General features: G+C 38.4%; 1 protein-coding gene across 1 annotated transcript in view; it reads right to left on the reverse strand.

The window, feature by feature from the left end:
- flnb (filamin B, beta (actin binding protein 278)) overlaps positions 1-14884 on the reverse strand; it is a 126361-nt gene that overhangs the window by 55147 nt on the left and 56330 nt on the right. Inside the window, exons 12-27 of the mRNA XM_067447455.1 lie at positions 4959-5071; positions 4311-4893; positions 4114-4225; positions 3866-4026; positions 2842-2946; positions 2666-2774; positions 2369-2562; positions 2153-2276; positions 1770-1933; positions 1553-1676; positions 1188-1372; positions 966-1089; positions 706-875; positions 496-622; positions 264-400; positions 68-191 (exon numbers count right to left, since the gene is read on the reverse strand). Of these exons, the coding sequence (XP_067303556.1) occupies positions 68-191; positions 264-400; positions 496-622; positions 706-875; positions 966-1089; positions 1188-1372; positions 1553-1676; positions 1770-1933; positions 2153-2276; positions 2369-2562; positions 2666-2774; positions 2842-2946; positions 3866-4026; positions 4114-4225; positions 4311-4893; positions 4959-5071 (2656 nt within the window). The remainder of the gene's footprint in view (positions 1-67; positions 192-263; positions 401-495; positions 623-705; positions 876-965; positions 1090-1187; positions 1373-1552; positions 1677-1769; positions 1934-2152; positions 2277-2368; positions 2563-2665; positions 2775-2841; positions 2947-3865; positions 4027-4113; positions 4226-4310; positions 4894-4958; positions 5072-14884) is intronic.

Here is a 14884-nt window from a genome sequence, read left to right on the forward strand (position 1 = left end):
ATGCATCCCCTGGTCTTAAGATTTTGTTCAGGAGTGTATATATATATATATATATGTAAAATCTTACTTGCAGTATGAATCATCATCAGCATATTTGACCATCAAGGAATGAAGACCTTCTATGGAAGGAGAATATTTCACAGAGTAAGTCCCATCTGGGTTTTCGTTGACCTCTGTCAATTCAGCCTTTCCTGTAGGTATGAAGGTTTGTCAGTTACAGCCATAGAAATCTGAAACGTCCTTCAAGAGAAGCTGGTCCTCACCATCAGGGGTGATCATCAGCGCACACTCAGGTGGCTTCCCAGATTTACTACAGTTGATTTTGAATGACTGAGGAATTTGAGCACAAATCTTAGGTTCTGTATTTTCAATAGTCATGTCTGCCTGGAACTCAGAGAGCCTATTAAACAAATCAAATATCAAATGTTTCTGGTAGTTCTCTAGAAGTAATAAATGAGAGTAAAACCTAAAACAGACTCAAATACACTTTCAAACCTTCTAAAAGTCTCTTCACTGGTGTGTTTGTCCATCACGGAATGAGAGGCCTCCATATTTGGTGTGCAAGTCATCTTGCAAGTTCTGTCCCTGTTGCCCAACACATCTGTGGAGAGTTTGATTGAGCCTACATGTAAACACCCATGATTGATTCTCCTAGCAAACACAGTCATGCAGATGTCAGCAATATATCAAAAACATGGTTCTGACCATAAGCTTTCACTACTGTGGCAGTCTCTGGTGATACACTGTAGCCGTTAGCAGATGTTTGAGGAGGTTTAGCATTGACACTTCCCTTCTGACTCGAAGGTTCCTCTTTATTTAAGACATCTTCATCTTTTCTACCAGAGTGAGAAGGTATGGCATGAAATCTGAGAAGACTGAAAGATAGGATTATATGAGAACCTGAGGACATGGACTGCATGTACTGGGTGGCTTCACACTAGAATCTCATTCATCTGTTGCTTTACCTTCTAAAGGAATCATCATTGGTACATTTGACCATAATCGAGTGAGATCCTTCAACAGAAGGGGAGTATGCCACTAAATACGTTCCATCTCCTTTGTCTTTTGCACTTAACATTGTGATTTTGCCTGCAAAGAGCAACAGTTAGTCAAATTCTGTTTCGAATTCTATTAAAATAACATGAAACACCCAACGAAACAAACATCCTTTTCCATTACAATCTCACCATCAGGCGTAACAACAGCTACAGTCTCTGGCGGCTCTCCGGAGCTACTGCCATCAATTGTGAAGGTCTGAGGAGTGTTTACACACACTTGTGGCTCAAAATCTAATCCAAAAACTGGAGTCCCATTCCTCAAGCCTGGCTTATATTTAGAATCAGGCATAGGCAGCACTCGAAACTTGAAAGGACTGTAAATCAACAATAACATGCATCAAAACATTGCGTTTCATTGTAATCCTCCAACCAATAAAATTGCCTAATAAAGGCAAATTTTTTCATGTCAATTGAAGGTGGATGAGTTCCATCTCTATATGACATGACCTATGCATTTAATCAATATTTTGTAGCCATGAATGCAATGCTCATACCTGCAAAAGGAAGCATCTTCAGTATATTTGACCATCAAAGAATGAAGCCCTTCCATTGAAGGGGTGTAGTTCACAGTGTATGTCCAATCGCCATTATCTCTGACCTCAAATACCTCAGTCAAGCCTATTTAATGATTAATCAGATGTGCAACATTAATGATTTGTATTGAAATATAATATTAGTAGTTGTGATCTAATATAATACACAGTGTAATACCATCTGGTGTCATTATGGCAACAAACTGTGGAACTTTTTTTGAAACAATGGAGTCGACAGTAAATGTTTGAGGATGCCAGGCACATGTTCCTGATGTCAGACCTGGACCGGCTACATTAACCTGAGCTGTATCATCTATCGGCAACACTTGAAACTTGAACTGTCTGCAAAAATAAATAAATATAATATATTTAAATTATAATCAAGATTATATTTTCAATTATAAAAAAAACAAAATTTAAATGTGATTTTTTTTAAATGGGGAGTCCTAAAACACAGATGCTTCTTGTGTAAAACAAATTACATCTGACTTGGTATGAACAAAAATGAAATTGAACACATCTGCCAAGTCCAAGCAAATAAATGTAACTTTTTTTTCTCACCTATTAAAAGTCTCCTCACTAGCGAATTTCACTGTTAATAAATGACAACCATCCATGGTGGGCGAATAGACAACGCTATAAGTGCCTTCTCCACTTTTTTTCATCTCCAGGAGCTCCATGGAACCTACAGTGCAAACATTCAAAGCATCTCAGAGATAGAGATTTTTTCCAATGATTGCCAATATATGTTTTAGAATCATTTTACTTTGTCCTCACCATCAGGTCTCACCACAGCAACAGTCTCAGGTGCTGCTCCATCTCTATTGCAGCCGAGTGTGAAAGTTTGGGAAGTTCTACCACAGATTCTTCCTTTAAAACCTGGAACAATGATCTCTGCCATATTCACACCCTGAGCTGAGGGAAGCTCTCCAGCACAATCACAGTTAGGCAGAGCTTGGAACTGGATAGGACTATGATTTAAAAAGTAGTAAAGAATAGTTAAAATCTGTTTTTAGGTATTCTGCTTCCAAGCCAAGGTAATTTACCTTACTTTGCATTAAAAGATTGTCTAACCTGCTGCTTCTATAAGGACTCTGAGGATTGATGAGAGACTCTCTGTCTTCCATTGATGGATTTGGACTCATCCCATCTCCATTGTATTTGATCTCTGTCATTTCAGTACCTATGCCAATTAAAATAATTTGAAGATGTGTCTTGGCATACAATTTTTAAAAAATAAATTAACCTACCATGAGGAGTAACAGTATTTGAAGATAAACAAATCCCTGACTGCAGACAGATCCCAGAATCTGCAGTATTTGAAGAATCCTCTACTGATGCAATAAAAGGACTTCCTGTTGAATACAGATGGCAGTTATGTAAAACATCATCATTATTGTAGTAAATATTTATTATTTTTCAGAGCTATGTCAGCAGCACAACTATCTTCATCATGAAATAACTAAAAGTGAACCAAAGTAAATAACTAAAGTCATACAATTATTTACAAACTATATAAAAGACATTTAACATTATTTACAAAAATGTCATCTGAATGTATTTTAGAATTTTTGTCTTGTATTAGTGTCAGCTAAACATATCTATGAATACAAAAGTATTTATGATGTAATGGCATATGGCTATACTCAAAGCAAAATCAATAGTATTAAAAAAAAACAACAACGCAATATTATGATTATTTTACAATACATTATTTTATATCATTACTATGATTCTCAATATCATTTCAATACATCATTTAAAATAATTTAACAATTTTATTTAAAGACAATATACAAAAACATATGTATAACAACAATAGTAGTAATAATAATAACAACAATTATATAGAATCTTTCAATTTAACGTACGGTAAACATTCTAAAATTATTATTAAAAGATAAACCCATTAAAAAAAATTCAACTTGCATTTTCTGATTAAAAATATTGTTAAATATTAACATATTATATTAGAATATGTTTTTCAATAAATAAGTCTTAAAGTGACCAATTCGACATCTCGTATTTAAAAACTGGTCATATACATTTTTAAAAATAACAACAATTAACTCCTTGATTTATTCCTGAATTCACCTCATATTGTTCTTCACCTTTCAATAAATAACCATGTGTAAAACTTAATTTTCACCTGAACGAAAACTTGATCATACCTATATCTGAATTTACAAAAACAAAAATCTTCTTATACTAGGATTTATTTCATATCATTGAGGTAGATAAAATAAATAATGTTCCTTGTAATTTAAAGCTTACCTTGAATGTTTTTCTCTCCACAAGAAATGGTGATCTTATATTCACCAGGCTCTGAAGGAGTATACTCCACATTATACATGCCTTCACCGTTGTCTTTGCATGTCACCTGACACTCAGACGCACCCTCCACTGTTATGCCAAGATCATCAACTGAAGATCTGCTGAGAAAGAAGAACATTATGGCTCAAATTTGGTTGTCAATCATTTTTTGTCCCTGAATGCATTTCTAAAAATACCTACTAGCTTACCTGGCAATTACACTAAACATATTAGGATGTCCAGTGAGGCCCTTTCGGAGACCAAAACCATTTGCAACAACTTGACTTGTGTCATTTTCCCTTTCACCAACCACAATGCCTCCTGAAAAAGCAGAATGGATAAGACAAACAAACAAAATCTCAACGCAAACTACTTGTCACGTGACAAAAAGTGGGATTTTTTTCACCTTGCCTGCTCACTTTTACATGGCTTTTATAGACCTTTGGATCCACAGTAACCTTAGCGGGGAAGTTAGGCACGAGCTTTCCTCCATATTTCAGAAGCAGCGTGTAAACACCTCCAGTTAGCGGCACATAAACAGCTGTGTAGGTGCCGTCTTCATTCTCCTTTACTTCAGTTTGGACAATGACTCCTGAGTCAGAGACAGCCTGCACAGATAAATCTCCAGGTCCTGCCATTGCACAGTCTATATTTACAATACAAGGTTCCCCGACTTTCCCCTGTAGCAGACCAGGGCCTGTTACCAAAACTTTAGATGGGTCGATTGGTTTCACTATGACAGCCTCGAATGGAGAGCCAGTTATGTGAGAGTTGTCAAAAAGGACATTTATTTTGTACATTCCATGCTCGGTGGGGAGGTAAAACACTGTACAAGAGCCATCCTGATTGTCCAGACATTTTAGTGCAACTTCACAGGGTCCTTCCACTCTTATGGCAAGTCGTCCACTGCCTGCGCTGCTTGTGTCAATGATAAACTCTGCCTGTTTTCCAACAACAGCTTCTTTCAGGCCTGGACCACAAGCCTGTACCTGAAGAAACAAACATATAACTGTAGTGTTCCTTCTCAATTCACAGAACTTGTACGACTCAATACCTTTGTGGCGTCGCCTGGGACGTTTGACGGGCTGATTACGTTCATAACAAGTTCTCCATGACCACCAGGCTGCACGCCGTCTGGAAAGTCTTCATCAAGATCCACCTCTTCATCTTCACACAATCAGATAACAAAAATCAATTAAAGCTGCGAGCAGCGATGACGGGCCCAAGCCGGTGGCACCACCACCCCGGTGGCTTCAGGCAAATTGTGCAAGACAGGCAATATGCATTTAAACAGGAGAGTATTTTAAAATCGCTCAAATATGCCACATTTACTGCAGCAGCTGGTGCCGCTATGACCACAAGCCACACCCATGATGTAATTTAAATATAGATGAATTCTAATGTAATATGATATAATAGGTAATTTTCAAATATGTGCAAAGTTATCTTTTGCAGCTCAAAATTTTGTAAGTCCAGAAGGCCAGTATTTAATTCATGGTCTTTTTATTTTATTAACACAATTGTTAAACGAATTATATAAAACTATATTGTTAGTGCCCTACAAATGAAGTTGGATTCACCACATTAACTGCAGCAGTTGGTGCTGCTATGACTACGAACCACAACAGCCACATCTATGAGATCAATTCAATTTAATGAATCAGTTTCATGTCAGATGATGTCACATCAATTTTAAATGAGCGCAGAATACCGTCCGAATGGTGATATTGTATTATCCTAACACTTCTCTACATGTGTTTTTGACCTATCTTAGCTATTTACAATCTTATGCAATTAAGCATGCTTTCATTTCAATATTTGTAGCATCCAATAAAAAAAATGTTAATTACAAAATTACCAATTGGAGCCAAATCACAGAAACTGCAGCAATGATTTTAATATTAGTGTCAGGTAAGAGTAAGATGCGCGTCTAAATTTTATGGAAGTTTATTATAAACTTTATTATAAAATTTACTTAGACTGACTGGGTATGCCCAACCTGATCTGCCAGCGATTTGACTTCGCCCTGCAATACAGTCTGAAAACCTGTACATTCATTTCTACTGCTTCTGTTACACTTTTGCGGGAACAAATCACAGACTAACTTATTCACCTGGCACGCTATTGGCGAGTTTAGTAGTCTGTTTAGTTGACTATCCAATTGCATACAGAGTCATTCAAATAATGCTCATTGATCAAATCTTAAATTGAGCTTGGTCTGGTGATACCCAGACAACTTATAAACTAGAAAATCATGTGAAATTTACTTTTTAAATCAATTTGATTTTTATCAGTAAATAATTAATTTTAAGACATGTGTCTTTTCAAAAACAGAATGACCTTCTGTAAAGCCCATGTATAGAAAACACGCGCACGCGCACGCACACACACACACAAATACAAACACACACACACACAATTTCAAGCATGCTAAGTCTCAAAAACACCCAAAAAAATAATTAAAATGACACTTTGCCATAGCAACAGTTTATAAAATATCAGGAATCCATTCGTATGTCTATATCTGTCATGTTTTCACATTATACTGATGAAGTTTGAAGTAAATCGGGTGAAAGTAAGACAGTGATTTAAATTTTTTTCAAAAAGTGACACATCCTGCTGGTGGCGCTATAACTTTGACTGAATATTGGAATGTAGATGTCTTCAGGCCAGGACTCTTGTCAAACATGTGAAGTTTGAGGCAGATCGGACATTGTATGCCTGAGGTACAACAAATTCCTGTGTCATGGCGAAACATCAACATTTGTGAGGCCGCCACAGACACACCCTTCAGGGAAAACTCAAGATCTTCCCAATTTAACACCACAAAGGCCTTTAGATTAGACTGTGCAAATACAATGTTGATATGATTAAATCTCTAGGAGGAGTTTGTTAAAATACAACGTCTGGCAATGGCAAAAACTGCACCAATTTACCAAAGAAAATTCAAAATATCTCACTTCCTGTTGGTTTTTCAGATTTGGCGCCTCGGGTCTTTTTTGTAGGTATTGGGCTGCTGAATGCGTCTACCGAATTTTCATACTCATACATGAAACATAGTGCGAATGACGCTTAATTGAAATTTTGTAGGCGGCGCTATCGAACCATTTTGCCACACCTAATTCTGAAACCCATATCAGATGTATGTTTTCACCACTTCTGATGCGTGTGCAAAGTTTCATGAGTTTTCATGCGTGTTTAGGCCCTCAAAAATGTAATTCATTTGGGAAAAGAAAAATGATGGTTTTAGCAATTACAATAAGGTCCTCACACCTTAAGCCTTAAATATCTGAGTTCCTGTTCGTCGGAGCTAATGACTGTAAATTAGAAAGTTGTTCGGCTCAAAGAGAACAATATATATACAGAGTTTGATGACTGAAGATAAAACTAACCCCCCCACTTTTGACAAAAGATTGCATTACTTTTGTCAAAAGATGGCGCTACTGAGCTCCTCCACCATGCCCGTTTTTAAGTCTTTGCCCATATCTACTGGACAGCATGTCTGATGTGTGTGTTGAGTTTCATGTAATTTGAAGCATTTAAAGAGTCTCAAAAGCAGCGAAAAAGAATGTTATAGTTTGATGTGTTGCCGAAGAAAATTCAAAATATCTCACTTCCTGTTGGTTTTTCAGATTTGGCGCCTCGGGTCTTTTTTGTAGGTATTGGGCTGTTGAATGCGTCTACTGAATTTTCATACTCATACATGAAACGTAGCGCGAATGACGCTTAATTTAAATTTTGTAGGTGGCGCTATCGAACCATTTTGCCACACCTAATTCTGAAACCCATATCAGATGTATGTTTTCACCACTTCTGATGCGTGTGCAAAGTTTCATGAGTTTTCATGCGTGTTTAGGCCCTCAAAAATGTAATTCATTTGGGAAAAGAAAAATGATGGTTTTAGCAATTACAATAAGGTCCTCACACCTTAAGCCTTAAATATCTGAGTTCCTGTTCGTCGGAGCTAATGACTGTAAATTACAAAGTTGTTCGGCTCAAAGAGAACAATATATATACAGAGTTTGATGACTGAAGATAAAACTAACCCCCCCACTTTTGACAAAAGATTGCATTACTTTTGTTAAAAGATGGCGCTACTGAGCTCCTCCACCACGCCCGTTTTTAAGTCTTTGCCCATATCTACTGGACAGCATGTCTGATGTGTGTGTTGAGTTTCATGTAATTTGAAGCATTTAAAGAGTCTCAAAAGCAGCGAAAAAGAATGTTATAGTTTGATGTGTTGCCGAAGAAAATTCAAAATATCTCACTTCCTGTTGGTTTTTCAGATTTGGCGCCTCGGGTCTTTTTTGTAGGTATTGGGCTGTTGAATGCGTCTACTGAATTTTCATACTCATACATGAAACGTAGCGCGAATGACGCTTAATTTAAATTTTGTAGGTGGCGCTATCGAACCATTTTGCCACACCTAATTCTGAAACCCATATCAGATGTATGTTTTCACCACTTCTGATGCGTGTGCAAAGTTTCATGAGTTTTCATGCGTGTTTAGGCCCTCAAAAATGTAATTCATTTGGGAAAAGAAAAATGATGGTTTTAGCAATTACAATAAGGTCCTCACACCTTAAGCCTTAAATATCTGAGTTCCTGTTCGTCGGAGCTAATGACTGTAAATTACAAAGTTGTTCGGCTCAAAAAGAAAAATATATATACAGAGTTTGATGACTGAAGATAAAACTAACCCCCCCACTTTTGACAAAAGATTGCATTACTTTTGTTAAAAGATGGCGCTACTGAGCTCCTCCACCACGCCCGTTTTTAAGTCTTTGCCCATATCTACTGGACAGCATGTCTGATGTGTGTGTTGAGTTTCATGTAATTTGAAGCATTTTAAGAATCTCAAAAGGAGCGAAAAAGAATTTTATAGTTTGATGTGTTGCCGTGGCAACAGTATATACAATATCAGGAAGTGCTTACCAGCTTTATATCTGCTATGGTTTGACATTATACTGATGAAGTTTGAAGTAAATCGGGTAAAAATAAGATGGTGATTTCAAAGCATTTTGAAAGTGACACACTTCCTGCTGCCAGTTGGTGGCGCTATAACTTTGACTCACAAAAGTCATATCCATGTGATCAGCCTCTTACAACGAACACACAGCTGAAGTTTCATCAAAATGAATTAATGAATGCAGAAGTTATAACACACTTCCTGTTTCCCTTTTCTCGCCATAAATTTGTCTCCTCGCCACAGCCTAACCGTTTGAGATATCAAAAAGTTGCTCGCAATTTAGCATCCTCAGTGTCTTGACTTAATGCTGACTGAGTTTGGTGCTGATCGGGTGAATCGTCTAGGAGGAGTATCGCAAAATCCAGAGCATGCGTTTTCCGAACAACCCATAATAGCTCACTTCCTGTTGGGCTGACACATAATTTAGAGCACGAAAGTTGTTCGGCCCGATGAGCTCTATATGTGTACCGAGTTTCATATATGTACGTGCAAGTGTGTTTGATTTATAGACCATGTTTTCAGACCCCACTTTAGGGGGCGCTGTCGAGCCCCCCTGCCACGCCCAGGTACCAGCCTCAGCCCGGCCCTGATGGCCGCAGATTCCGATGTGTGTGCAAAGTTTCAAGAGTTTTCGAGCATGATAAGGGCCCCGAAAGTGCCCGAATAGTCGAAAAAGCTAAATTGTCCTTAGAAGAACAATAGGGCTCTGCGCCCTTTCAGGGCTTGGGCCCTAAAAATATCTGAGACCTGACTAATCACCATTTTCACAATTCATTAGGGCCCAAGCCCTGAAAGGGCGCAGAGCCCTATTGTTCTTCTAAGGATTATTATTATTATTAGGGCCCAAGCCCTGAAAGGGCGCAGAGCCCTATTGTTCTTCTAAGGATTATTAGGGCCCAAGCCCTGAAAGGGCGCAGAGCCCTATTGTTCTTCTAAGGATTATTATTAGGGCCCAAGCCCTGAAAGGGCGAAGAGCCCTATTGTTCTTCTAAGGATTATTATTAGGGCCCAAGCCCTGAAAGGGCGCAGAGCCCTATTGTTCTTCTAAGGATTATTATTATTATTATTTAGGGCCCAAGCCCTGAAAGGGCGCAGAGCCCTATTGTTCTTCTAAGGACAATTTAGCTTTTTCGACTATTCGGGCACTTTCGGGACCCTTATCATGCTCGAAAACTCTTGAAACTTTGCACACACATCGGAATCTGCGGCCATCAGGGCCGGGCTGAGGCTGGTACCTGGGCGTGGCAGGGGGGCTCGACAGCGCCCCCTAAAGTGGGGTCTGAAAACATGGTCTATAAATCAAACACACTTGCACGCACATGTATGAAACTCGGTACACATATAGAGCTCATCGGGCCGAACAACTTTCATGCTCTAAGTTATGTGTCAGCCCAACAGGAAGTGAGCTATTATGGGTTGTTCGGAAAACGCATGCTCTGGAATTTGCGATACTCCTCCAAGACGATTCACCCGATCAGCACCAAACTCGGTCAGCATGAAGTCAAGACACTGAGGATGCTAAATTGCGAGCAACTTTTTGATATCTCAAACGGTTAGGCTGTGGCGAGGAGACGAATTTATGGCGAGAAAAGGGAAACAGGAAGTGTGTTATAACTTCTGCATTCATTAATTCATTTTGATGAAACTTCAGCTGTGTGTTCGTTGTAAGAGGCTGATCATATGGATAAGACTTTTGTGAGTCAAAGTTATAGCGCCACCAACTGGCAGCAGGAAGTGTGTCACTTTCAAAATGCTTTGAAATCACCATCTTATTTTTACCCGATTTACTTCAAACTTCATCAGTATAATGTCAAACCATAGCAGATATAAAGCTGGTAAGCACTTCCTGATATTGTATATACTGTTGCCACGGCAACACATCAAACTATAACATTCTTTTTCGCTGCTTTTGAGACTCTTAAAATGCTTCAAATTACATGAAACTCAACACACACATCAGACATGCTGTCCAGTAGATATGGGCAAAGACTTAAAAACGGGCATGGTTGAGGAGCTCAGTAGCGCCATCTTTTAACAAAAGAAATGCAATCTTTTGTCAAAAGTGGGGGGGTTAGTTTTATCTTCAGTCACCAAACTCTGTATATATATTGTTCTCTTTGAGCCGAACAACTTTCTAATTTACAGTCATTAGCTCCGACGAACAGGAACTCAGATATTTAGGGCTTAAGGTGTGAGGACCTTATTGTAATTGCTAAAACCATCATTTTTCTTTTCCCAAATGAATTACATTTTTGAGGGCCTAAACACGCATGAAAACTCATGAAACTTTGCACATGCATCAGAAGTGGTGAAAACATACATCTGATATGGGTTTCAGAATTAGGTGTGGCAAAATGGTTCGATAGCGCCACCTACAAAATTTAAATTAAGCGTCATTCGCACTGTGTTTCATGTATGAGTATGAAAATTCGGTAGACGCATTCAGCAGCCCAATACCTACAAAAAAGACCCAAGGCGCCAAATCTGAAAAACCAACAGGAAGTGAGATATTTTGAATTTTCTTCGGCAACACATCAAACTATAACATTCTTTTTCGCTGCTTTTGAGACTCTTAAAATGCTTCAAATTACATGAAACTCAACACACACATCAGACATGCTGTCCAGTAGATATGGGCAAAGACTTAAAATCGGGCATGGTGGAGGAGCTCAGTAGCGCCATCTTTTGACAAAAGTAATGCAATCTTTTGTCAAAAGTGGGGGGGTTAGTTTTATCTTCAGTCACCAAACTCTGTATATATATTGTTCTCTTTGAGCCGAACAACTTTCTCATTTACAGTCATTAGCTCCGACGAACAGGAACTCAGATATTTAGGGCTTAAGGTGTGAGGACCTTATTGTAATTGCTAAAACCATCATTTTTCTTTTCCCAAATGAATTACATTTTTGAGGGCCTAAACACGCATGAAAACTCATGAAACTTTGCACACGCATCAGAAGTGGTGAAAACATACATCTGATATGGGTTTCAGAATTAGGTGTGGCAAAATGGTTCGATAGCGCCACCTACAAAATTTAAATTAAGCGTCATTCGCACTGTGTTTCATGTATGAGTATGAAAATTCGGTAGACGCATTCAGCAGCCCAATACCTACAAAAAAGACCCAAGGCGCCAAATCTGAAAAACCAACAGGAAGTGAGATATTTTGAATTTTCTTTGGTAAATTGGTGCAGTTTTTGCCATTGCCAGACGTTGTATTTTAACAAACTCCTCCTAGAGATTTAATCATATCAACATCGTATTTGCACAGTCTAATCTAAAGGCCTTTGTGGTGTTAAATTGGGAAGATCTTGAGTTTTCCCTGAAGGGTGTGTCCGTGGCGGCCTCACAAATGTTGATGTTTCGCCATGACACAGGAATTTGTTGTACCGCAGGCATACAATGTCCGATCTGCCTCAAACTTCACATGTTTGACAAGAGTCCTGGCCTGAAGACATCTACATTCCAATATTCAGTCAAAGTTATAGCGCCACCAACTGGCAGCAGGATGTGTCACTTTTTGAAAAAAAATTAAATCACTGTCTTACTTTCACCCGATTTACTTCAAACTTCATCAGTATAATGTGAAAACAGGACAGATATAGACATACGAATGGATTCTGTTTTTGAAAAGACACATGTCTTAAAATTAATTATTTACTGATAAAAATAAAATTGATTTAAAAAGTAAATTTCACATGATTTTCTAGTTTATAAGTTGTCTGGGTATCACCAGACCAAGCTCAATTTAAGATTGATCAATGAGCATTATTTGAATGACTCTATATGCAATTGGATAGTCAACTAAACAGACTACTAAACTCGCCAATAGTGTGCCAGGTGAATAAGTTAGTCTGTGATTTGTTCCCGCAAAAGTGTAACAGAAGCAGTAGAAATGAATGTACGGGTTTTCAGACTGTGTTGCAGGGCGAAGTCAAATCGCTGGCAGATCAGGCTGGGTTTACCCAGTTAGTCTAAGTAAATTTTATAATAAAGTTTATAATAAACTTCCATAAAATTTAGACGCACATCTTACTCTTACCTGACACTAATATTAAAATCATTGCTGCAGTTTCTGTGATTTGGCTCCAATTGGTAATTTTGTAATTAACATTTTTTTATTGGATGCTACAAATATTGAAATGAAAGCATGCTTAATTGCATAAGATTGTAAATAGCTAAGGTAGGTCAAAAACACATGTAGAGAAGTGTTAGGATAATACAATATCACCATTCGGACGGTATTCTGCGCTCATTTAAAATTGATGTGACATCATCTGACATGAAACTGATTCATTAAATTGAATTGATCTCATAGATGTGACTGTTGTGGTTTGTAGTCATAGCAGCACCAACTGCTGCAGTTAATGTGGTGAATCCAACATAATTTGTAGGGCACTAACAATATAGTTTTATATAATTCGTTTAACAATTGTGTTAATAAAATAAAAAGACCATGAATTAAATACTGGCCTTCTGGACTTACAAAATTTTGAACTGCAAAAGATAACTTTGCACATATTTGAAAATTACCTATTATATCATATTACATTAGAATTCATCTATATTTAAATTCCATCATGGGTGTGGCTTGTGGTCATAGCGGCACCAGCTGCTGCGGTAAATGTGGCATATTTGAGCGATTTTAAAATACTCTCCTGTTTAAATGCATATTGCCTGTCTTGCACAATTTGCCTGAAGCCACCGGGTGGTGCCACCGGCTTGGGCCCGTCATCGCTGCTCGCAGCTTTAATATTATTATTATTATTATCTTTTCGCCTTTTGGGCATTTTTGGAGCACTTAACGTGCTCGAAAACTCTTGAAACTTTGCACACGCATCGGAATGCGCGGCCAACAGGGTCTGGCAGAGGCGTTTGACCCGGGCGTGGCAGTGGGGCTCAACAGCGCCCCCTTGAAAAACAGGGTCTATATATTAAACACACTTGCACGTACATGTATGAAACTCGGTACACTTATAGATCTCATCGGGCCAAACAACTTCCGCACTCATAGTCATAAGCTTCGCCCAACAGGAAGTGAGCTATTATGGGTTGTTCGGAAAACGCATGCTCTGGAATTTGCGATACTCCTCCTAGACGATTCACCCGATCAGCACCAAACTCGGTCAGCATGAAGTCAAGACACTGAGGATGCCAAATTGCAAGCAACTTTTTGATACCTCGAACGGTTTGGCCGTGGCGAAGAGACAAATTTATGGCGAGAAAAGGGAAACAGGAAGTGTGTTATAACTTTTGCATACATTAATTCATTTTGATGAAACTTCAGCTGTGTGTTCGTTGTAAGAGGCCGATCACATGGATATGACTTTTGTGAGTCAAAGTTATAGCGCCACCAACTGGCAGCAGGAAGTGTGTCACTTTTGTCCAAAGTGGGGGGGTTAGTTTTATCTACATTCACCAAACTCGGTATATATATTGTACATTTCGAGCCGGACAACTTTCTAATTTACAGTCATTAGCTCTGACCAACAGGAAGTCAGATAATTTGGTTGGAAGATAACAAGAAGTGGCAAAGCGAGCTCTGAGTTTTTACCATCTCCTCAAAAGCGATTCATTCAATCTCCTCCAAACTCGGACAACATGAAGTAAATATACAGAAGATGCTAAAATGCGAACGGTTATTGGATATCTCAAACGGTGGTCCCGTAGCAAAAGCCTAAAAAACACAAAATAAGAACACAAGTGCCTGGTTCATAAATAAGGCTATACTCCCACCTGCTGGTTATTCTCTATATCACACTGTTTTTGTTTTTGTTTTTTTTCAACACTTATGCTCTCACTTAAATGACCAGTAGAGGGCAATATTGTATAAGTTTTCAAGCAAAAAACCTTACCTCTCTGTGTGTATGTGTGAATGGTTTTCTAGCCTGGTGGGGACTTAAACCTGAATGCACACAGACTCATGGGGACTTCCCAATGGGTACAAAAGCTTATAAATCAAACAGAATGAGTTACTTTGAAAAGGTGAAAATGCAGAAAGTTGTGTGATG

The sequence above is a fragment of the Pseudorasbora parva genome, chromosome 6 (assembly GCF_024679245.1).
Source record: "Pseudorasbora parva isolate DD20220531a chromosome 6, ASM2467924v1, whole genome shotgun sequence".
In the NCBI taxonomy this organism is placed as follows: Eukaryota; Metazoa; Chordata; class Actinopteri; order Cypriniformes; family Gobionidae; genus Pseudorasbora; species Pseudorasbora parva.